The sequence below is a fragment of the Delphinapterus leucas genome, chromosome 1 (assembly GCF_059928025.1).
Source record: "Delphinapterus leucas isolate spDelLeu-1000000601 "Yukka" chromosome 1, BTC_Dleu_Yukka2, whole genome shotgun sequence".
NCBI lineage: Eukaryota > Metazoa > Chordata > Mammalia > Artiodactyla > Monodontidae > Delphinapterus > Delphinapterus leucas.
This window is the reverse complement of record NC_143129.1, coordinates 83,575,027-83,597,724: the sequence shown is the minus strand read 5'-3', so window position 1 is coordinate 83,597,724 and position 22,698 is coordinate 83,575,027. Positions and strand designations below refer to the sequence as shown.

Sequence of the window (22,698 nt, the reverse complement as noted above, 5' to 3'; positions counted from 1 at the left end):
GAGGTTTGGTCAGTTTGTCCCCTCTCTTTCTCTACACAAATCTCAGGAAAAATCGAAGTATACTTCTTTGGTGCTTTGGGAAGGGACAAAATAATAGGATTTGTTCTCTTCCGTGTCACTGAGAACTGTAGAAAGAGTTAAAGTTATTCATTACAGATAAAAATAGATAAAATAAAATTAGCCTGAGATTAGATTCTGCCTGAGATTTATCATGTCACTTCTCTGCTTAAAATCCTTCAATGACTCAATTGCTTACCCCGAAATTCTAAATTCCTTAACATGACTTACAAAGCCTTATAACTGATTGAAACCCACCTAGAGAGGATGTCTATTTTTAATTGCCCAGAATCTATTCTCCCTTCCTCTATAATAACATCTTCTATTGGGAAATACTCTTCCTCATTTGGATATAGTCTTGGTGGGACTCTTAGTAATGTTTACCCTGACTTCCCGTGGTCAAGAGTCAGGTCTTGTTGTTTGTTTTTATTTTTTGTTTTTTATTTTTAACTCAAATGGGCCAACCATACACTCACTCCCTGGAATGTGAATCTTGAGTGGAGTAACCGAGGGACCGAAACTTGGTTGAGATTCATTTGTCTTGACAGAAGCCCTTAAAGAGACTCACAATTAGTTCCTGCTTACCTAGATTTCTGGGAGATGCTTAGTTCTTCTTTTTTCAGATCATGGTTCATCGGCCTTCCTTCAGTTCTCTAAGCCAGCCCAGAGTTCCTTTTTTTTTTTTTAAATTTAATATTGCCAAAATTGTCTCTATTAATTACAAGCCTCTGACTGGTAGGTACACCACCTTTCTAGCCTCGTCTCCCACATCCATCCACATATGCATGTGTCCCAGCCTTACAAAAACATTGGCTGGTCCCCAAATATGGACAAGCCTGGCACTTAGTGATGAAGAAATTCCATGGTATTTCAGGACTCTGCCCTGTCCTGCCTTTTTTCTGTAATCAGCTCTTTCTCATCCTTCAAGATTCAGCTCAGTTGTCTTCTTTATGAAATTTCACAAACTTCCTTATACAAAGTGAGTTGCTCCCTCCTTTGTGATCTCTCAGTATTTGTGTACCCTTCTATCATAGCACTTATCAAAAGTGATTTCAGGGCTTCCCTGGTGGCGCAGTGGTTGAGAGTCCGCCTGCCGATGCAGGGGGCACGGGTTTATGCCCCGGTCCGGGAGGATCCCACATGCCGCGGAGCGGCTGGGCCCGTGAGCCATGGCCGCTGAGCCTGCGCGTCCGGAGCCTGTGCTCCGCAACGGGAGAGGCCGCGACAGTGAGAGGCCCGCGTACCGCAAAAAAAAAAAAGTGATTTCAAAAAGAGATTTCATACTATATATCTCTGAATATTTGGTACTTAGCACGGTGCCTAGAACATAGCAATGTTTGGTGAATGAATGAACACTACTCAGACATCTCCCAGGGCAGGAAGGAGATAATTGGCTAAGCACTCCCCAGCACCAGAGCAGGCTGACACTTCATAGCAATATATCTGAGGAAGAGCTTCCGTGAAGGTCCCAAGAGTTCCAGGCTGAAGGCAGGCAGGCTTGCTTTATCATAAATAAAGGAAGGCAGGGAAATTTTCACATGAGTTGCTGGATGTCATCTCCCAGAGAAGCCTTGGAAGCCATATGTTGACGATGGCAGTCAGAGCCTTTGAATGACTGTAGACTAGAGGACCAGCCCCCCCTCCCACCGATACCCCTACCAATTCCCACTAATTGCACTTTTGGACTTTACATGAAACATAAAATAAACTTTTATTGTATTAATCTTCTGAGCTCTCAAGATTTATCTGTTACAGGATCTAGCATTATCTCATCTGTTTACAGAAATTGAGGTTAGGTGTGGCTATAACAAAAACCTAAACTATGTGGCTTTGGCTTAACAGTTGAACAGTGAGTGGTGAAGAAATGAAAATCAAAGGTTACAAGGATAGAGCCTCAGGCTATACCATGCAAATATTTAGTACAAATGTCGCCTGTGATGATTTGTGTATTAGTTATCTATTGCTTGGTAACATATCACTCCAAAACTTAATGGCTTGAAACAACAGTAAGCGTGTATTATCTCTCGTAGTTTCTGAGGGTTAGGAATTCTGGAGCAGCTTGGGGTCTCTCATGAGGTTACAGTCAGATTTTGACAGGGCCTGCAGTCGTCCGAGGCTTGACTGAGGTGGTAGGATCCACACACTCACGTGGTTACTTGACCAGAAGGTTGGTGCTGGCAAGTTGGTATCTCTCTACTTGGGCCTCTCCATGGGTCTGCTTGAGTGTCCTCATGACCTGGTGTCTGGTTTCCCCCAGAGCGACTGAATCAGGAGATCAAGGCAAATGCTTCAATGCCTTTTATGACCTAAGCTTGGAAGTCACATACCATCAGTTTCACTGCATTTTATTAGTCACTTTCCCTCAGACTGCTCCAATTACTGTACAGAGAATAAACTAGAGAGGAGCAAGATTTGAGATAAAGATGCCAATTTTCGCTCCTTTTTCTCTGTTTTAATGATTTCCTTGTACATATGATATGTATTGTAATCGTCTCCAAATGCTTCTTGGAAATAGGCAGGATCAGAATCATAAATGATAACTATAATGCAAATCCCAGACCACAGTACAATTGCCACCATCAGGGAAGTCCTCAGCCAAGGATAATGTTTTTGGCCAGGACAGAGTTTTGAGTTCTTTTTCTTCCCCCTCCAGCTTCTGTTCTTCTCTAACATTCAGCTTTCCTGAAAACTGTTCAGCTTTTCTAATTCATCTAAGTTTTCCAAATGCATTTTTCTATCTTTCTTATTTGCTACAGTTGTCATCTCCACACTGGCTAGACCTGTAGATGGAAGAAAGAACAAGGCACCTCTGGAATTGAGTTAGGCTAATAAAACCAGCAGAAAATGGATGAGATCAAATAAACACAAGTGAGCTAAACCAGCAGAATATATTGTAACAACAACAACCAAAAAGCCCCCAATTACATCTTTAAGGCAGACATTATGACAAGGGACATTCTTATGACATTACAACAAATAGGGACATCTCTAATGTCTCTCAGACCAGAACCTCAACTTTCTCCAACTTCTTTTTTCATGATTGTATCATAATGAAGCAATAATTTCCAGGCCAACTCTATCTTTCATGAATTACAGACTATTTGTCCTCCCTTTAAATATTTTTTATATACTTATCCAGTAGTCAAAGACATTTCTTGACTTGTAAAAAATCCTGTTGACCTAATTACTGTGTCTAGTTAGGTCCTATACATAGACCCGGACAGATGAGACTCTCATCTTTACAGATGAGTAACAGACAAGGAAAACAACAACAAAGAGACAGCTAACAACCTAGAATCTATGAAAGGTATAGGAGACATGAGAAGAAAACAGCGGTCACCAAGAGTAAAAGAATAGAATAATTTCAAAAGATATTTACTTAAGAAAACAAAAATAATCTTGAAATCTATTTTATGCTCTCAAAAAGATGTAAAGAAAACCTGGGCTCTATAAAACAAGAGATGAAACACAAGATAATAAGATAACAAACTGAATTGGAAAAGGAGCTGGCAGAGTTAGCAAACAATGTCATGGCAGAATTTAAGAAGAATAAAGAGCAGAATTAACAGCACATAAAGCCAAATCAGTTTTGTAAAGTGTCAACATCAGAAATTCTCCCAGAGTGCCAAGGGGAAGAACAAAGAGATGAAAGTTATCAGAGAAGAGATAAACGATATGGAGAGAAGGCAATAGAAATCCAATACATAGGTATTGGTTCTCCTGAAGGAGAGTCAGGACACGAGAACCACAATCATCAAAGACATAATGGGAGGAAACTTCCTTGAGCTGATAAAAGACCTGAAACCACAAATTGGAAGGAATTCACCATGTACCCAGAAAAAAAAACTAGATAAATTGTGATTTGAAAGTATAAAGAGATAATTCTACAATTTTAGAAATATAAGAAACAACTCCTGCTGTGGTTTGTGTACTGCTAATGAGCAGTTAGGTTTTCACATTCTTGCCCAGTTGTGAACATAGAGTAGGATCACACCTTGTCAATAGGACTTGAGGCTTCCTGTGAAGAAAATATATATTTCAATGTATAATCCTGGAAAGGGAAAGATCTTGGTTGAGAAAAGAGGACTTGGAAGGTGAGCCTTAAATAGGAAGAAGAGGGAATTCCTTTCTCTGCCTGACCCTCATTCTCTTAAGCCTGGAATCCAAAGAGTTCCAATGTGCTCAGTATGCTTCCAACAGATAAAGGAACAATGGCATGTGCCATATAGAAGCAAGTCAGGGACTAAATTAGGGAGTTAGTGATTTAGTACTTGTCAAGATCATAGAACCTTACCTGGCTCATAGTAAGCACTTGGTAAGTATTAGCTATTATCATTATCATAAATATTATTTCTATGTGATTAATTACTGTCATTTAGTATAGTGTTATTATTAAATGATACACCTTAGACTCAACTGGGATACAGAGATTTGAGAGAAGGGTTTGTACACTTGGTCTAGAGGGATAAGAAGGAGAAATCTCCCCTCTCTCTCAGAGACCACTGTTGGCCATGATAGTGATATATTTAGTGATAGCTCTAAAGGAAAAGAGAAGCTAGGGTGAGGACAAGAAAGCAAAACTCTTGGCTCTCAACTGTAGCCATCTCATCCCTCCCAATGTGGAGTTAGTCCCTCTGGAGCCAACTTTGATTAACAGGATATTTATTAAGTTAGCTAAAAAGGAAGAAAATATCAAGCTGGCTTCATTTTTCTCCATAACATATTAAATTTCAGAAAAGAACATCTGTAAAATATTGAGGATGAAAAGTTTAAGCCAGGAACCCCACAACAAGCCAAATGGCATTCATGAGTAAAGGCAATTGAAAGGCATTCTCAATTATGCCAAAACTTAAAATTCCTGCAAACCCTTCTTTAAAGAAAAATTTATCTCATGATTCACTCAAGCCAAAAGAGAAAGAATTTTTAAAAAGAATTTAAGAAGGCCAAGTATGAAAGAGGCTGGTGATGAATACTGAAGACATTAAACATAAAATGAATTAAATGTAACTGTAGTAAGAATAGTTACAAAACAGAATACAAATGTCATAAATAATTCTTAACACATAGTAATTTTTTAATAGTAAGGCTTAAAATCCCAGGTTATACCAACATAAACTTGGGAACTGTGTGAGGTGGAAGGAGTAAGGGAGAAGGAGAAATATGAGGAAGTAGAGTACCCTGATATTTTTTACTTACAAAGATATTATTTTATTCTCTATTTTAGCAGTTAGAAAAATATAGGGTTGTGTGTGTTATTTTAAAACAAAATGTATGCCTTCCAAAGTACCAGGGGAAAAAATTAAGGAACACATAGTCCATACAGAAAAAAAGAGAGAACAGAAAAAAGAAAAATTAACAACAGACACACAAAACAAGAAGGCAGAATCATTAAACCAAACCAAATATTTATTTGTATTGATATAAAATATAACATGGAACAAAGACATAGTATGGATCATTTTGCACTGTAAAATATGGCATCTATAAGAAGCCCTCAGAAATACAAGGAGATATAGACAGAAAAATAGTAGTAGTTAGAGACTTTAACACGCCTCCTTCAGTTCTTGACAAATAAATAGAACACAAAAATATAGAGGACCTGAATATAATTTACAAGTCCGACTTAGTGGATATGTAACAGAATGTTAAATGGAATATTTCCTATGCCTTAGAGTTTCAGCCAAGGCTGCAAAACCAAGGACAATGAATGCTCAGTGCCTATATGTTCTGAAGAGTGAAACAAAGCAAAAACATTCCAGAACTGCTATTTTAAAAAAAAAAGTGGCCCCTCAAATGGTCTTGCAACACTTAATCCACCATCTGCTCCAGATTATTTAAGAGAATGATAAGGTTTAATTGTGAAGGCATTCATTTTCAGATGAAAATAAAGTGCTGCGGGCTTCCCTGGTGGCGCAGTGGTTGAGAGTCCGCCTTCCAATTCAGGGGACACGGGTTCGTGCCCCGGTCCGGGAGGATTCCACATGCCGCGGAGCGGCTGGGCCCGTGAGCCATGGCTGCTGAGCCTGCGCGTCCGGAGCCTGTGCTCCGCAACGGGAGAGGCCACAACAGTGAGAGGCCCGCGTACCACAAAAAAATAAATAAATAAATAAATAAATAAATAAATAAATAAATAAAGTGCTGCAATGTTTCCCTCCCGTCCCCTCCAAATAAGGGTTCAAGGAAAACCTCTGAAATTTTTCTGGGAAACACTTGCTTGGAGGGAAGCCTGACATCTTACTAGTCATTAGCCACTTACTAATCTTCAGAAGTTTGCAGGCCCACCTCAGGCTACCACAGGAGCCAACCTTGGAGGAGCTAATGTGTGTGGCCCCAGATCTGCTGAGCCATAGACATGGTGACTGCCCCTTGCCCAGAGAAACTTGAGGGCTTGGGTAAGTGTTTCTTGTGGGCCAAATTCTTCACCACGTTATTATCTTATTACAGATAAGATACATAACATAAGATACATAAGATACAAACAAAACATAAGATACAAACAAAAACAAAAAAAAGCATACTGGTTAAATAAATCATGGCATAATCAGATGATTGGAATGTTATTGAATCAATGAAAAATGTAAAATCTTTGGCATGAGAAAATATGTTCATGATATATTTCTAAGTGGAAAAAGTATATAACAAAATATCATGCTCATTGGTACTTGTCTTTCCAAAGTCCTGATGGTAAATCACAATCCAGTGAGAAAGGCGGGGGCTTCTCTAAAATGAGGGGAACGTTCTTGATGTTAGTCATCCAGAGAAGAAGTTAGTCCTGGAGCAGGAAGTGGTGGGGAGATAAGGAAAGCTTTCTGCTCTGCGCAGGCCCAGAGGACAGGAAACCCAAATTTAAGTGTGGAGAAGTTCACAACAGTTCTTATGGGAAAAACATGCACATCTTTTACTTTTTTTCGTGAATTCCAATTTATATATTCAATTTTAAATTTCCTCTCTATGTATTCTTCCCTTTTATTCACAACTTACATGGATCAAATTAACTCTGCATTATAATTATATTAATAAGGAATCCCCAAATTAGATTTAATAAATGGGAAAAGGTTTAATGTTATATATTTTAAATAATGCCTCTGAGTCTTTCCAAATTTGGCAGATATACAATCATCAGTCTTTTCAATCCAACAGGAATAATTGGCAACCAGAAATTTTAAATATATGTTTAAACAGAGTAATAATGAAGGAAAACTGTGAATGTAAATTCATTATAATAATAATGAGTAGGGGCTTCCCTGGTGGTTCAGTGGTTAAGAATCTGCCTGCCAATTCAGGGGACACGGGTTCAATCCCTGGTCCGGGAAGATCCCACATGCCGTGGAGCAACTAAGCCCGTGCGCCACAGCTACTGAGCCTGCGCTCTAGAGTCCGCGAACCACAACTACTGAGCCCGTGAGCCACAACTACTGAGCCCGTGTGCCACAACTACTAAAGTCCATGTGCCTAGAGTCCGTACTCCACAACAAGAGAAGCCACCGCAATGAGAAGCCCACGAACCGCAACGAAGAGTAGCCCCCACTCACCACAACTAGAGAAAGTCCGCGTGCAGCAACGAAGACCCAACACAGCCAAAAATATAATAAATCAATTTTTAAAAATCACACACACAAAAAACACTCTGGCTCTCAGTCCCCTTTCTCCAGGCAAATCAGAGCTGACCTTTCCCCATTGAAGAAGGGCTTTGAGGTGGGAAGCAGAGTCTCACAACCAGTCCTCCAGTTCTGTCAGTGTGTATGGAAGCTGTTAAAAATGCAGATTCCTGGAAGCCACCCTCAGAAATCCTAAGTCCACAGGTCTGCCTTAAGGCCTATGAATCTACATTTTAAACAAGCTTCCCAAGCAGTTACAGCACCACACTTTGAGAAAACTGCACCTATACACTTTTTAGGTACCAAGTATAGATGCTGTCCTTGGGACCACTGGGAAGGAAATGTCTCCTCTCTGAATATTTGGGGTTTCATGGCCAGCCTACCTTGGTGGATTACTGGGGTATAGAGTGGGGTTCAAGGTCTCAGTGAACCTGACATAGCAAGGAAAGCTACATGGTAGGATGGCTATACATGGAAGAAGACAACTGGAGTAGGATGCCATGGAATTGGTGATGTCATGTCATATATCTCAAAAATCCATTTGTACGTTTAGTACAACTGCATGTGAATCTACTACTATATCACAACAAAAAGTTTAAAATGAAAATTCCTAACAGAAGTCATCCGGCCACTGGCACGGGCAGGAGAAGAGGTGCTAGGATGTTTCCCAAGGATCTAGTGTTTGTGTCAGCTCCTAGGCTCAGTCTTTTGTATGAATTTGGAGGAAGAGGGGAATATAGTTAGCTGTCAGGATGTGGATGGTGCTGGACGGTGTGAGAAGATAGGTGCTGTAGCTGCTATGAAAAAGAGTGCAAAAAATTGATGTGAACAAACACTGGTCCAAGGGACACAGATTGGTCATGTTGTCAGCAGACTCTTTAAGAGTAGATCTATGTGGCTGTCTGGCTGTCAATCCCTAGATGAATGGTAAACAATGGCCAGCAACTACGAACATGAACTATTTTGGAAAGCATCCTTGGAAAATGGATACAACCAGGGGGCTTAGTTAGAGCCCAGGTGGCTTGACAGTCCATGGAGGCAGAAGCAGATCTCACCGCTGGACAGGACTGCAGCAGCTAGCATGAACTGGGAGAACAGTACTGAGGTAAGGGTAAGAGGACAAGCCATCTTGGTGACAGAGTCCACCACCACCAGGAAAGACACCTGCTTTGAAAGGACAGTCAATTGGACGTTAATCTAGTGCGAAGGTTTTCTGGAGACATTCCATCAAAAGCAGGGGGCAGTGGTTCTTTGGGTCATCCGTGCCTGTCCTTGACCTGGATACAGTTGTTAACAACAGGGAGAATCCTGAATGGTGTCTTTCAGAGTTTTACACAGCCCTGGGGCCAATGAGATTGCATACCTTTTTCTGCTGCCAGATTCATTGAGACCCTGATCCCCACCATGCACTCCAGTAAGCCACCAAGGTAAACTGTTTGCCTTAATAGGTTAACCCAGCATTCTGCACTATCACACAGTCTTGATAGATGACAGTCTAACTCATCATATGCCTACACAGATGCTACTGCTTCCCTGACAGATGTAGCCAGGGACACAAAGTTCTCTGGTTGAAGACTCTCCCTTAGTGGGGCTGCCTCCGCTGCTCCCTCGCCTTCGGGATTGGGGATTGGACATCTGATAGGTAGTTTGGGCTGCTTAGTATGAGTGGAGTTCAAGTCTAAGAATGAAAGACACATTCCCTTGTGTGTAATAAATCTGAGTCTCAGTTACTCAGGTTGCAGTAATCTAAGCACTCTGGTGGAAGATGCAGGTCCACTCAAGGCTGTGCTTCCGGTATTGACTGCAGCCTTGAATCCCACACTGGGTGATTGCCCTCAGCTGGAGCCGGCTTCAGGCCAAGACTACAGGGACTACAAGGAATAGGTAGAGTCCTGGTGGGAGAGGATAAGCCCTACAGCAGTGCATTAAGCCTTCACGCAATGAGTATTGAATGGATGAAGTAGTGATTCAGTCTACATGTGAGCAATTCCAACATGGGTGGAGGGGGTGGGGGAGATTATTTCCTAAAATAACTCTTCAGACTCTTAAAGAATTATTCCTTGTTTTGAATTAAATCTATCTTCATTTAACTTCCAGTCCTTTGCCCTACAAATATCTCTTGGGGCCATATCAAGTCTATCCATTCTTTCAAATGAAGACAGCTGTCAATGTTCCTGAGTCTTCTTTCTTCGATTCCTTTCATCTGTCCTCATCTGGTGACTCACCTCTGAGCATTCTCCAATACATCTACTTGCCTCCGCGTGGTAAAAGAATGCAATACTCCAGGTGTGGTCTGATGGGCATCAAGTACAATGAGATGGATCACTCCCTTGTTAAAGATGGTGTGCTTTTATTGTTATCACATCAGAAATTTACTGGGTTAGCTATATTTGCTAAAACCTGCCTTTCCACTCTTCCCTCTTCATGCAGTTGTTTGTGGAGCCAAGTATAAGTTGTAACATCTAGAACACGATGCCTGATTTATGGTCTCATTTTTTTTAAATGGTCTAACTCAATATAATAATAATTATTATTAACTTCATCTTATTAGCTATGACCATTATAAAATAAAATTACCACTTAAAATGTTAGCTCAGGCCCCACCTCCTTTAGCCTCAGAAATGGAAACGCTACCTTGCAATACATCTGCTTTTGAATTTTCAGACCACATTGTTGTATCCCGCCCCTTTTAGCCAGGCCACCTCTAATTAAGGCCCGCCCCCCAGAGCGGCCCCTCCCTGGCCCCTCCCCTGACCCTCAGCTCCTCAGCACCCGCCCACTCCTAGCCCGAGGCGGGAAACGCTGGACGTAGCTGCTGATTGGCTGGCTGGGGCGCAGCTTGATGGCGTCGGGCTGGCGAGCGGAGGTCCTGGCAGTGGCCCGCGGGCGACAGCTGCCAGTGTGAGGGGGCCCGTGGTCAGAGCGTGCTGTGGCCTTGGGGAGTGGGAAGTGGAGGCACGAGCCCTCCTTATACTTCGCCATGAGTTTCCTGATCGACTCCAGCATCATGATTACCTCCCAGGTGAGCCACCGCGTTCTGCCCCAGGACTCCTCAGCCTCCCTTTCCCGAGTCGTCTCCTCCGGGCCTCAGCGATGCGGGCTGGCCCGGGGTCTCGGTCTTCTCGCCCGCGGCCAGTGCCCACCTCACCCGTGACCAGAGCTCGGGGAGAGTGTGGGATTTGCTGCATCTGGTTCCCTGTCCCCTAGCTGTCAGGAGGCGTCCTGCGGCGGTCCGCGCCTCCCACCCCACCCCCAGGTTTTCCGTTCACTTTTGAGAGAGGTCAGGTGGCCTTAGCTCTCAAAGCGGATGCCATGAGAAGGGAGCTGCCCCCAAAGCGCCCCGAAGCTCTGGACTGCGCCGCTGATTCATGGATTAGGGAAGAGTGTGGTTCCGGGCGCGGAGGGAGCGACTCGCCAATCCCTGCTGGCTCCTGGGGACACGTGAGGGCTTTGCTGGTTTAGCTGTCAAATCCTGAATCCGGATGCGGAGAAATTTGCCGCCGTCACTTCAGAGATCTAATAAGTATCAGGTTTCGTTTGTACAGTAACACCTCCATCCTTCATCCTCTATTTGCTGCCCACGCTTTCGGATCTTTTCCTAACCCTCTTTCCTTCCCGATTGGCCACCTTCATTCATTCGTACAGTCAGCAAACTTTTATCGAGCATTATATAAAGTTCTGAGGATACAAACCTAAAATAAGACAGACTTGTCCCTGCTCTATAGAAACTTCATCTAGTGAGCCTTTTGCTTTTACCATGTCAGTTCATTGAGTTACTCTGTTTTATTTTCTTCACAGCATTTATCATAGCACTGATATTTATGTATTTGTTTATGAATTTATTTTTTGAGATACATTCTTCATAGCTCTATCCTCCCTTCAAGTGTGAGCACTCAATAAATATTTGTTGGCCAACTGATAAAATTTGTAGAAGCTCAGACTACCTAATTACTGATCTTCCCTCCACCCCACCCCCATTTTTCCAGTAATTTAAAGTATTCTTTCTTAATTGTTCTTTTTTTTCAAGTGGCACATGACAGAAACTGTTCCTTCTGGGGGTTTAAAGTAAACTAAATCTTCGGGTTTTTTTTTTTCTGTTTTTGTATTGCTTTATCCTAATGCTTCTGTCTTCAGAGTGGAGCATTGTCCTTGTTTCTTGAAAACCTTTTATTAAAACATTGTTTTATTAATATTTTATTAAAATGTTTTATTAAAACATTTTAGAGAGCATGAAACAAGGAACATCCTGATACGATAAATTTTTTGTTTTTAAAATTACCATTCTTTGTAAGTTTTCATAACTATAGTTTTTATTGGCTGCATAATTTTCAAATGCATCAATGTACAAAAATCTGGACATGTAATTCTCTTGCTTTTCTAACTTTTCCAAGGCTTCCTGTTGCCCTTTATGACAACTCAGGGTTATTTTTAGACCTAGTACCAACTCAAGAAAAATGACAATATTTAAGTAGCATTTTTTTCACTCAGAAAAAAAATTAGAATGTCAGTGAGGAAATTGGCATTACATTATAACACTAAGATGGTTATAACCATTTTTAACATGGATATAATTGATTGACAAGTTGAACCAAGAAAGTGGCTTTCTGATCTTGTATGCCATATAATACTTTAACTTTCACACATGCATTCACATGCAATATTAAATTTAATTCTCAAGCCTGCTCTTTACAAGTAAGGAACTAAGACCCTAAGAATCCTTTGTGTGGAATTGTTCTCTGTTCATATATTTATGTGGCTACTTCATCATCATTTAGGTATCAGTAAAAATGTCACTTCAGGGAGGCTTTACCTGATGCCCTACCCCCAGTCAAGGTAGCCTCCATTCCAGCCACCTTCTGTCTCATGTCCCAGTTTTAGTTTCTTCTTCATATCTATCACTTGTTTGTTTGTGTTCGTTAGATGCAAACTCCATGAGGTCCAGGTTACTCTCTGTCTTGTTTCTGCTGTATTCCCCAGCATCTAGATCAGTTTCTGGCACATAGTAGTCCTAGTAAATATTTAATAAAAAGCACCTTTCTGGAGAGGTGTGAGTACCTTAGAAACACCTTCCCCTCATTTTTCCTGTTTTGTATGAACTGAAAGATTTATTTGAAACGAAATCTGAAATCAGAGGTCACATATTGAAGCTGGTCTGCCTCAGGCAACATCCTGGTGTAGAGATTGTCACAGGATAAAGTTCACATCCTTAATGTGGCTTATGGGGTCTCTTATGATGAGACCCAGCTCTTACCTCTTCACTTCAGCCTTGGCCCTCACCATTTCTCACTTCAATTTATAACACACTAGCCTTACTAAACTTCTTTTCATTCCTTAACCTGGCCATGCTACCATGCCTCCAGGTTTCCACCAGTCTGTTCTCTTTCTGGACCTTTTCCCCATATCCCTCCACTTCTTTCTCCTGGCTAACTCCTATTCAGCCTTCAGATCTCAACATGGATATCCAAAAAACCTCTTCCAGACTGGACTAGATGTCCCTATACATGTTTTCCTAGTACCCTTTGCCCGCTTCACTTATAACAGCACTATCACATTGTTTCATAATTACTTGTCTATCTCCTCCATAGATTATAAATTCCTTAAGGCAGTGTCCATGCTCTCTTGTTTGCCATTCTACCCCTAGGGCCTGGCACGTATTAGACACTAATAAATATTTGTTAAATAAATAAAAGTGTAAATAAATGATCCAAGAAAGGGATCTTTTATTGTCAGTTCTTTAATAACTGTCCTGCCAATGGCCATCTATTTTTTTCAAATCTGTAGCTAATTTTCAATGTAGGAGTTATTTTTTGTAAAAGCAACTGTTATCTAACCTCTGTTTTCAGCCTTCTCTACAGTCGTAAGACTTATCAGTTCCAAAGTACACTCTTAAGTCCCAAGGTCAAGACTGCACAATTTCAAAAATATTCTTTTTGAATAAGAGCTGTGCACTTTCTATTTTATTTGCAAAAATGTTTGAAATCGCTTTTACCTTTTGTATGCTTTTTAGATCCTCTGTAATCTTGCCAGAATTCATATTAATCTTGGACTTCTTGAATTCTCCTGGTATTTTTTTATATTAGTTGTGTAAAACTCTTTTTAAGTGTTTCTTCAATGTGAAAGGAGCCCACAATGAAATATAAAGGTATGTATCTCTTTCTCTTTTTCTTCCGTTTCCCACCCCCTCATATAGACTTACCAATTTCACTTGTTTTCTTTTCCTTGTCTAAATCCCATTTCAGAGTGCTCTTAGTGAAATATTTTATTCTTTTTTCATCCATCTCCACCATATACACTACTCCCTAAATTTCTAACTTCTCCATCTGTAGTCATGACTTCATTTAAATATGGCCTCTAAACTATAAATTTAAATGTCTCCACTGGTAATGTTTTTCTTTTTTTAAGATGTTGGGGGTAGGAGTTTATTAAATTTATTTATTTTTGCTGTGTTGGGTCTTCGTTTCTGTGCGAGGGCTTTCTCTAGTCGTGGCAAGCGGGGGCTACTCTTCATCGCGGTGCGTGGGCCTCTCACTATCGCGGCCTCTCTTGTTGCGGAGCACAGGCTCCAGATGCGCAGGCTCAGTAGTTGTGGCTCACGGGCCTAGTTGCTCCGCGGCATGTAGAGATCCTCCCAGACCAGGGCTCGAACCCGTGTCCCCTGCATTAGCAGGCAGATTCTCAACCACTGCGCCACCAGGGAAGCCCCTGGTAATGATTTATAATAGCCAAAGGATCTCCCAGGTAGTCTAGGGGTATTTTCTCCTAATCTATTCACCCTCTTTCTTTTCTACTCGGTCTGGATTCATGGATCCAAGCTACTTTCTCATACCCTCTTGTTTCTTTACCTACGTATAAAAGTCCACGCTTGGATCACTGCTATAGTTTGTCTACTACTAACTCAGGGGCCTAAAGCCTTCTGTAGAAAATCATACAACTGTGCAGATTGCCAATGCCATAAGTTTACGGACACCCTTAGCTCACTGAATCATTTTTTTTCTTGACTTTAACGGCTGCTTGTTTCCTTCCCCTCATAATTTCTCTGAGTCTTTATCACTCTTTTCAAAGCTCCCTTTTCCATTTTCACCTCTCCTACTCTTAGCAGACCACCTTGCCTCCTACTTTATCAACAAAACTGAGGCCAGGAGGTATGAGCTCCTTCTATTTCCTATATCTTAATCTAAGCAGTTATTTATATCCGCGACCATTCCCAATTCCTTTCCTCCCATGTGAGAAAATAAGGTGCCCCTTACTCCTGTTTAAGGCGATGTTTTCCACCTGTGCCTTTGATCATGGAGGAGCTTATTGGGAAGTGGTTAAAAGCACAAGCTTTGGAGTCGGCCACCCCGACTTCAGCTTGAATCCTGATTCCGAAACTTACTATAAATGGGTTAACTTCTGTTAAGCCTCAGCTTTCTCTGTAATGAAGACAATCAAACTACCTTATCTGGTTTTCATGATTAATGAGATTGCAAGGCTAAGCACTTAGAGTTCCTGGAATATACCACATGGTCAGTAAAAGGTAGCTGTTGCTAATAATAATAAATTAATAACATCATCAACTCACCTCCAGTGTTCTATCAGTTCCTTCTCATATTTGTTTATCTCTTTACTGCTTTCTTCCCCTTGGCCTGTAAATGTTTCTCTTTACCCCACATGCTTCTTTAGGCTACTCTCTGTTTTCTCTCTGTCTCATTCTTGGCTGTCCCTTGGGTGATTTGTGTTTATTGTCTCTACTGACTTACCCACCCCCGCCCCCCCCTCCCCGCCGCAGGCATCCCCAGCCCACTAGAATCTGGTTGCTGCCTCCACCTCACTACTCAAACTGTTTTCCAAAGGTCAGCGTTGACCTACAAGTTACCAAGTCCTTTGAGCATTTTCAGTGCTGGTTCTATTGCCCGTCTCTGCTTCATTTAACACTCCTTTAAACTCTATTTCCTTGGTTTCAGGATACCACGGTGTCCTGGTGCCTATTATTTCTCTGACCATTCCTCCTCTGTCTCCTTCCTGGTCTCTTCTTCCCATTCCTTCCCTCTACTGTTTTCTTCCTGGCATATTGCCTTCTTCACTCTACATACTATTCCTGGGTGATCTCATATTCTTTGGTGGTTTCAGCTCTTAGGTGCATCTCAGCCCTACCTTCCTAATCTGTCTTTTATGTCAATTTGGATTGCCCTCAAGCACTTAGCACATCTAAAAGTGAATCCATTATAGTCCTATCTCCCACCCTCATTCCCAAACCTTTGTTTTCTTGCAGTAGTCTTTATGTAAAGTGGGTGGCCTCACTCTTCATCCTGTATCCCAAACTAGTCACTTTTGATTCCTCCCTGCTGATTTTACCTTCTAAGTACTCAGATCTGTTGCCTCCTCTCTAACCACCGATGTCTTAATTCAGGCCTTTATCATCTTTCATCGGGACTGCTGCAACAACCTCCTATCATGTTTCTTTTTCTACAGTGTTGTTTCCCTCAAATAGCTACCATAATGCTCTATACAAAATAAACCCAGCCATGTCTTTTCTGTATTTAAATAACTCCTCATCACCTACAGACTATGATCCGAGCTCTTTACAGTGGCCTCCAGGGCTTTCAGTCATTAGTTCTCTGTTCCTTCTCTCTTAGCCTTATTTTTAACCACTTCTTTCTTTGAATTTTATCTTCCAGCAGCACCAAACCGTGTGTAGTTACCAGTATATACCATACTATCGGGTTGGCCCAAAAGTTCATTCAGGTCTTTCTGTAACATAACATCTTATGGAAAAACCCGAACGAACTTCTGGGCCAACCCAATATTTCTTACCTTTGTGCCTTTACTCATGCTCTTTGCTGTCTGAAAAGAAAGCCCTGTCCTTCTACCCCCACTACCTGTCTTTTACCTGCCTAATTCTTTTTCATCTTTTAAGAGTGTTTGTTTGTTTAATATTTTAGGGATGGTGGAAACCTTTGAGTGTGTGGTGAATACCTTGGAACCTCTCTCTAGAGAAATGCATATAACCCCCAAATTTGCACATGATATCAGGTTTTAACCCTAAATTAAATCCTCCTTCATTCTAAGGTATTATCATCCCCAGAAAAATGTGTCCTAACCCCCTGCCAGATTGGTTTAGTTTCCCTCTTTCATATTCTTTTACAATATCATGTGCATGTCTCACATTATGATTATTTAGTGTCTTTGCCACTATACTATACCTCCTTGAGGGTAGTAACTATCTTACTCATCTTTTTGTCCCCAGCACCTAGCACAGCACATAGAAGTTATTACCAAAAAATTGATATTGAATGTTCCTGAAGAACAAAACATCTTTCACTGTGGACCATTTATCCATTCAGCAAACATTTATGGAGAGCCTGCTATGTGCCAGGCATTGTGCTGTGTGCTGAAGATACAAAGATTAACAAGACAAACATGATCCTTATCCTCACAGAACTTACAGTCTAATGCCTTTTTAAAAAGCATGTATTTGGACTTCCCTGGTGGCGCAGTGGTTGGGAGTCCGCCTGCCGATGCAGGGGACACGGGTTCGTGCCCCCGGTCCAGGAGGATCCCACATGTCACGGAGCGGCTGGGCCCATGAGCCATGACCGCTGAGCCTGCGCGTCCGGAGCCTGTGCTCCGCAGCGGGAGAGGCCGCAGCAGTGAGAGGCCCGCGTACCGCAAAAAAAAAAAAAAAAGCGTGTATTTAAATTAGACATTAAAAAACTGTGTGGTGAGTGCTTTGGTAAGGGAAATACAGGGTAGAATAGGATTATATAAAAAGAGCAAGTTACCTGTATTTGGGAGACCAGAGAAGGCCTTCAAGAGGTAGTAATAATTAAGTTGCGATCTGTAGGATAAGTAGGGAGGGGACTGGAGAGAAGTTCCCATCAGAGGATAACATCTGCCAAGGTCTTGGTATGAAAGAATGTTGTATCTAAAGAAGCAAAAGCAGTTCCATGTGGCTGAAAATATGAATTTGGTGGGTAGGAGGGACACAACAAGAGGAGGAGGAGTCTGCTAAACCATGCTCAAAAGTTCACACTTGCTCCTAAACTCAGTGGGAAGGCATAAAAGATTTTTTTTTCTGAAATAATGCCATTTGCAGCAAAGTGGATGGGCCTAGAGATTATCATACTAAGTGAAGTAAGTCAGAAAGAGAAAGACAAATACCATATGATATCACTTATATGTGGAATCTAAAATATGATGCAAATGAACTTTTTTATGAAACAGAAACAGACTCACAGACATAGAAAACAAACTTATGGTTACCAAAGGGGAAAAGGGGTGGGGGAGGGATAAATTAGGAGTTTGAGATTAACAGATACAAACTACTATATATATAAAATAAACAACAAGGTCCTACTGGATAGCACAAGGAACCATATTCAATATTCTGTAATAAGCCATAATGGAAAAGAATATGAAAAAGAATATGTATATATATGTGTAACTGAACCATTTTGCTGTACACCAGAAACTAACACACCATTGTAAAGCAACTATAATTTTAAAAAAATGTTATTCTTCAATAAAGTTCCTAGCCAATATAAGAAGAAAAGAGGAGTTGTGTCAGAGTGTGTGTATGTAGAGAAAGTTCTATTTACCAGTGGAAAACAAATGAGCTTTAGAAAGCTGAACAGAGCTGTCATGTGGCTACTGTCTCTGATGCCAGCTTGAACCAAAACTGACAACGTGAGATCCTGCGATCTTTTGGCTTTATACTGAGATGGAAACCACTTTAGTGGATTAGGCAAGATGGTGGAGAATCAGAGAAAGGTCCATGAAGAAAAACATATAGAAAATATCACTCTGTCTACTACTTTCCTTTTTATTTTTTTGCGGTACGTGGGCCTCTCACTGTTGTTTGCGGAGCACAGGCTCCGGACGCGCAGGCTCAGCGGCCATGGCTCACGGGCCTAGCCGCTCCGCGGCATGTGGGATCTTCCCGGACTGCGGCACAAACCCGCGTCCCCTGCATCGGCAGGTGGACTCTCAGCCACTGTGCCACCAGGGAAGCCCCACTACTTTCCTTTTTTAAAAAAAATCTTAAAAATAACTCCTTTTCCTTGAAGTTGTTTTGTTTTTCTAAATACTTGTGAGCAAGAATCATCTGTAAGAAGCAAGTTTCAGTGACTCCTTTTTTGTTTGCTAATTTCTCTGGCTCATAAAATGATTATCATAAGATTACAGGAAAAATATATACTTTAATTTTTTGTCTAACTTAAACAAGGATAATTTCAAAAATTGAAGAGCCTTTCAACATCTAGTCCCAGTGTTGAGGACTTTAATAAGTAGATCTTATATGGGTGGATGTCGTCTTTAATCTCTGAAATAAGCTATTTAGTTAGGCGACCTTTTATCGTAAAATAGTCTGTAGAAGACATTTATCAAAAGATTATGTATATTGACCTTCTATCTTCTTTCTCCCCCAGATATTTTTCTTTGGATTTGGGTGGCTTTTTTTCATGCGACAACTGTTTAAGGACTACGAGGTGAGAAGAGATCATTTTGATTATGCTAATATTATATGAATTTAGATTGTTTTAAATGAGACAAGAAAAATACCTCCATTAAAGAAAAATCATGTTCGAGAAAGACAAATATCATATGATATCACTTATATGTGAAATCTAAAGAAAATGATACAAGTGAACTTATTTACAAAACAGAAGTAGACTCACAGACGTAGAAAACAAACTCACGGTTACCAAAGGGGAAAGTGGGGGGTTGGGGGGGGTAAACTGGGAGTTTGGTTTTAACAGATATACACACTACTATATATAAAGTAGATAAACAACAAGGACCTACTGTAGAGCACAGGGAACTGTAGTCAGTATCTTGTAATAACCTATAATGGAAAGGAGTCTGAAAACGTGTATATATATATATATATATATCTGAATCAGCTGTACACATGAAACATTGTAAATCAGCTATACTTCAATTAAAAACAAAATGAGTTATGCTTGAACTTCCATGACCTGTGATGGTCAAGAAAAAAAAAGAAAAATCACGTTTACTCCCAAGATGGGAAGTTTTTGCCACTATATAATTCTTAAATTGGAGAATATAATCAAGCTTAGTTGATTATTTTTTTTGAGGCAAATTGTGTATAGCCCAGGAGCCAGGATCAAGAAATATCACGCCTTAGTCATATCAGTATATATACCAGTAGCAGATAGTTCTTCTTTGGGAGAGAATTTAACTTATAATGTCTCATAAATGTGCTCATTCATTTGGTGTCTGGCCTTCAGTGTTAATTACCAATCGTACATCCTAAGTTCATACCAAATTCTAAGGTTGGTTCGATTCGTATCTTAAGCCTTGAATTCAGAAAGACAACAGCCTACACTGGACATTTCCTAATTAATCTTTCTCATTTAGTAATAAGCTCAATGGTTATGGACTATCTGGGGTCATTTCTAGTATGTTCTCCATTAAACTTCCCCAGGGAGTTTGAGTTATTGTCTGAAATAGCCCAGAATTCCAGAGATTCTGTTCTGCTCAATACTTTAAGGCCTCCTAGGGAAGGTTCTAAAACTGGTCCAAGGTCTGCAGAATGTTGAAGTAACCCTTTTAGCACTAACCTGTATATATAAATCTGTAATTTTTTTTGTCAGTGTGCATGAGGAATTCTAAATGCTGCTTCTGACCCTGTCACTTCATCTTCTTGTGCTTTAAATTTTTCATCCACAGGAGGAGGATGATAATAATGACCCATGAATTAGAAGTACCACCTACTTTCATCTATTTCTTTAGCTCCAGACTAGTTACTGTCATGGCCCTGTTTCTAATAACTTGAGAATTTCCTTAATATAAGTTTTCTGACTTGTAACCAGAAGGTTATCAACTCAATATTTCACATAAGGAAGTGACTTTTAGTCTCTATTTGACTTTTAACAGGTGCGTCAGTATGTGGTACAGGTGATCTTCTCTGTGACTTTTGCATTTTCTTGCACCATGTTTGAGCTCATCATCTTTGAAATCTTAGGAGTATTGAATAGCAGGTGAGTAAGAGTACTAATTAGCTATCCTCTTAAAGAGACCTATGTTACTTTCTTTATGGTGCAAGATTTACTGGGATCCCATATCTGAAAAAACGTGTCTGATGTGGGGTTAATATCCAAAGCATATAAAGGACTCATATAACTAAATAGCAAGAAAACCAAATAATCCAATTTAAAAATGGGCAAAGGACCTGAATAGACATTTTTCCAAAGAAGATTTACAGGCCAACAGGTACATGAGAAAATGTTCAACATTACCAGTCATTAGGGAGATGCAAATTAAAACCATAATGAAAACAGTAAAACCACACCTCAGATCCGTTAGAGTGGCTACATCAAAAAGACAAAAGAGGGCTTCCCTGGTGGTACAGTGGTTAAGAATCCGCCTGCCAATGCAGGGGACACGGGTTTGAGCCCTGGTCTAGGAAGATCCCACATGCCATGGAGCAACTAAGCCAGTGTGCCACAACTACTGAGCCTGCGCTCTAGAGCCTGTGAGCCACAACTACTGAGCCTGCACGCCACAACTACTGAAGCCTGTGTGCCTAGAGCCCCTGCTCCGCAACAAGAGAAGCCACTGCAATGAGAAGTCCACGCACTGCAATGAAGAGTAGCCCCCTCTCACCACAACTAGAGAAAGCCCACACGCAGCAGCAAAGACCCAACACAGCCAAAATAAATAAATAAATAAATTTTTCAAAAAATTAAAAAAGACAAAAGATAACAAATAGTGGTGTGGATGTGGAGAAAAGGGAACCCTTGTGCACTGCTGATGGGATTGTAAATTGATATAGCCACCATGGAAAACAGTGTGGAGGCTCCTCAAAAAACTGAAAATAGAACTACCATATGATCCAGCAATTCCACTTCTGGAAATATATCCAAAGGAAATTAAAACACTGACTCGAAAGAGTATCTGCACCCCATGTTCATAACAACATTATTTACAATAGCCAAGATATGGAAAAAACCTAAGTGTCCATCAAAGGATGAATGGATAAAGTGTGGAATGTATATACAATGGAATATTATTCAATCATAAAAAATGAAAAAATCCCACCATTTGTGATAACACGGATGGACCTTGAAGGCATTATGCTAAGTGAAATAAGTCAGACAGAAAGACAAATACTGTATGATTTCACTTATATGTGGAACCTAAAAACAAAAATAAGAACACCAAACTCATAGAAAAAGAGATCAGATTGGTAGTTGCGAGAGGCGGGGTGTTTGAGGAGGGGGAATTGGAGGAAGGTGGTCAAAAGGTACAAATTTCCAGTTATAAGGTAAATAAGTTCTAGAACACTGCTGTGTGATATATAGGAAATTTAAGAGAGTAAATCCTAAGAGTTCTCAACACAAGGAGATTTTTTTTTGTATCTATACGAGAGAATGATGTTAACTAAACCTTTTGTAATAATTTCGCAGCATGTGTAAGTCAAACCATCATTCTAGACACCTTAAGCTTATACAGTGGTCTATGTTAGTTATTTCTCAATAAAACTGGAAAATAAAATTTATTTTCACAACCTGGAAGTTTTACTGATATGTAAGCAGAGGTCAGCAACCTTCCTGTAAAGAGCCAGATAGTAAATATTTTAGGCTTTGTGGGCCACACCGTTTCTATTGCAACTACTCAGCCCTGCTGTTGTAGAGCCAAAGCAGCCATAGGCAATATGTAGTCAAATGGGTGTGACTGTGTTCCAGTAAAACTTCATTTATAAAAACAGGTGCCTGGCTGGCCATAAGTAGTGATCTAAGTAGTATAGAAAGGACTATGACTCAAATAGTCTAAAACCAAAATTATTGTTTTTGGTAGCTGACGTCCCCCAACTTTTGACTCATTTATAATTAACAATCCCATATAGTAAGACACCTCACTCAGTTACTTGGATTTATATTCCTCAAATAGCTTATCTTAAAGAGTATGGAAGTAGCATTGCTAAAATCTCATTCTTCTTTAGGTGCTTTTTGGGGGATTGGGTAGGCTGAGACATGTCTTCAGTTATAGCTATTTTTTCATACTAACATTTGGTCCTACTATGTAACAGAATTATGGACCG

At 40.5% G+C, this 22,698-nt stretch overlaps 1 protein-coding gene across 5 annotated transcripts in view; it reads left to right on the top strand.

Annotated features, from left to right (window-relative positions):
* The first annotated feature begins 10,498 nt into the window (after positions 1 to 10,498).
* GPHRA (golgi pH regulator A) overlaps positions 10,499 to 22,698 on the top strand; it is a 54,207-nt gene continuing 42,007 nt past the window's right edge. For all 5 annotated transcript variants that reach the window (XR_004022148.2, XM_022583894.3, XM_089916636.1 and 2 more), the window contains exons 1-3: positions 10,499 to 10,677; positions 19,061 to 19,120; positions 20,532 to 20,635. Coding sequence is in view for 4 of the 5 variants with exons in the window: in XM_022583894.3 (XP_022439602.1) it covers positions 10,636 to 10,677; positions 19,061 to 19,120; positions 20,532 to 20,635 (206 nt within the window). In the remaining variant the exon portion in view is untranslated. The remainder of the gene's footprint in view (positions 10,678 to 19,060; positions 19,121 to 20,531; positions 20,636 to 22,698) is intronic.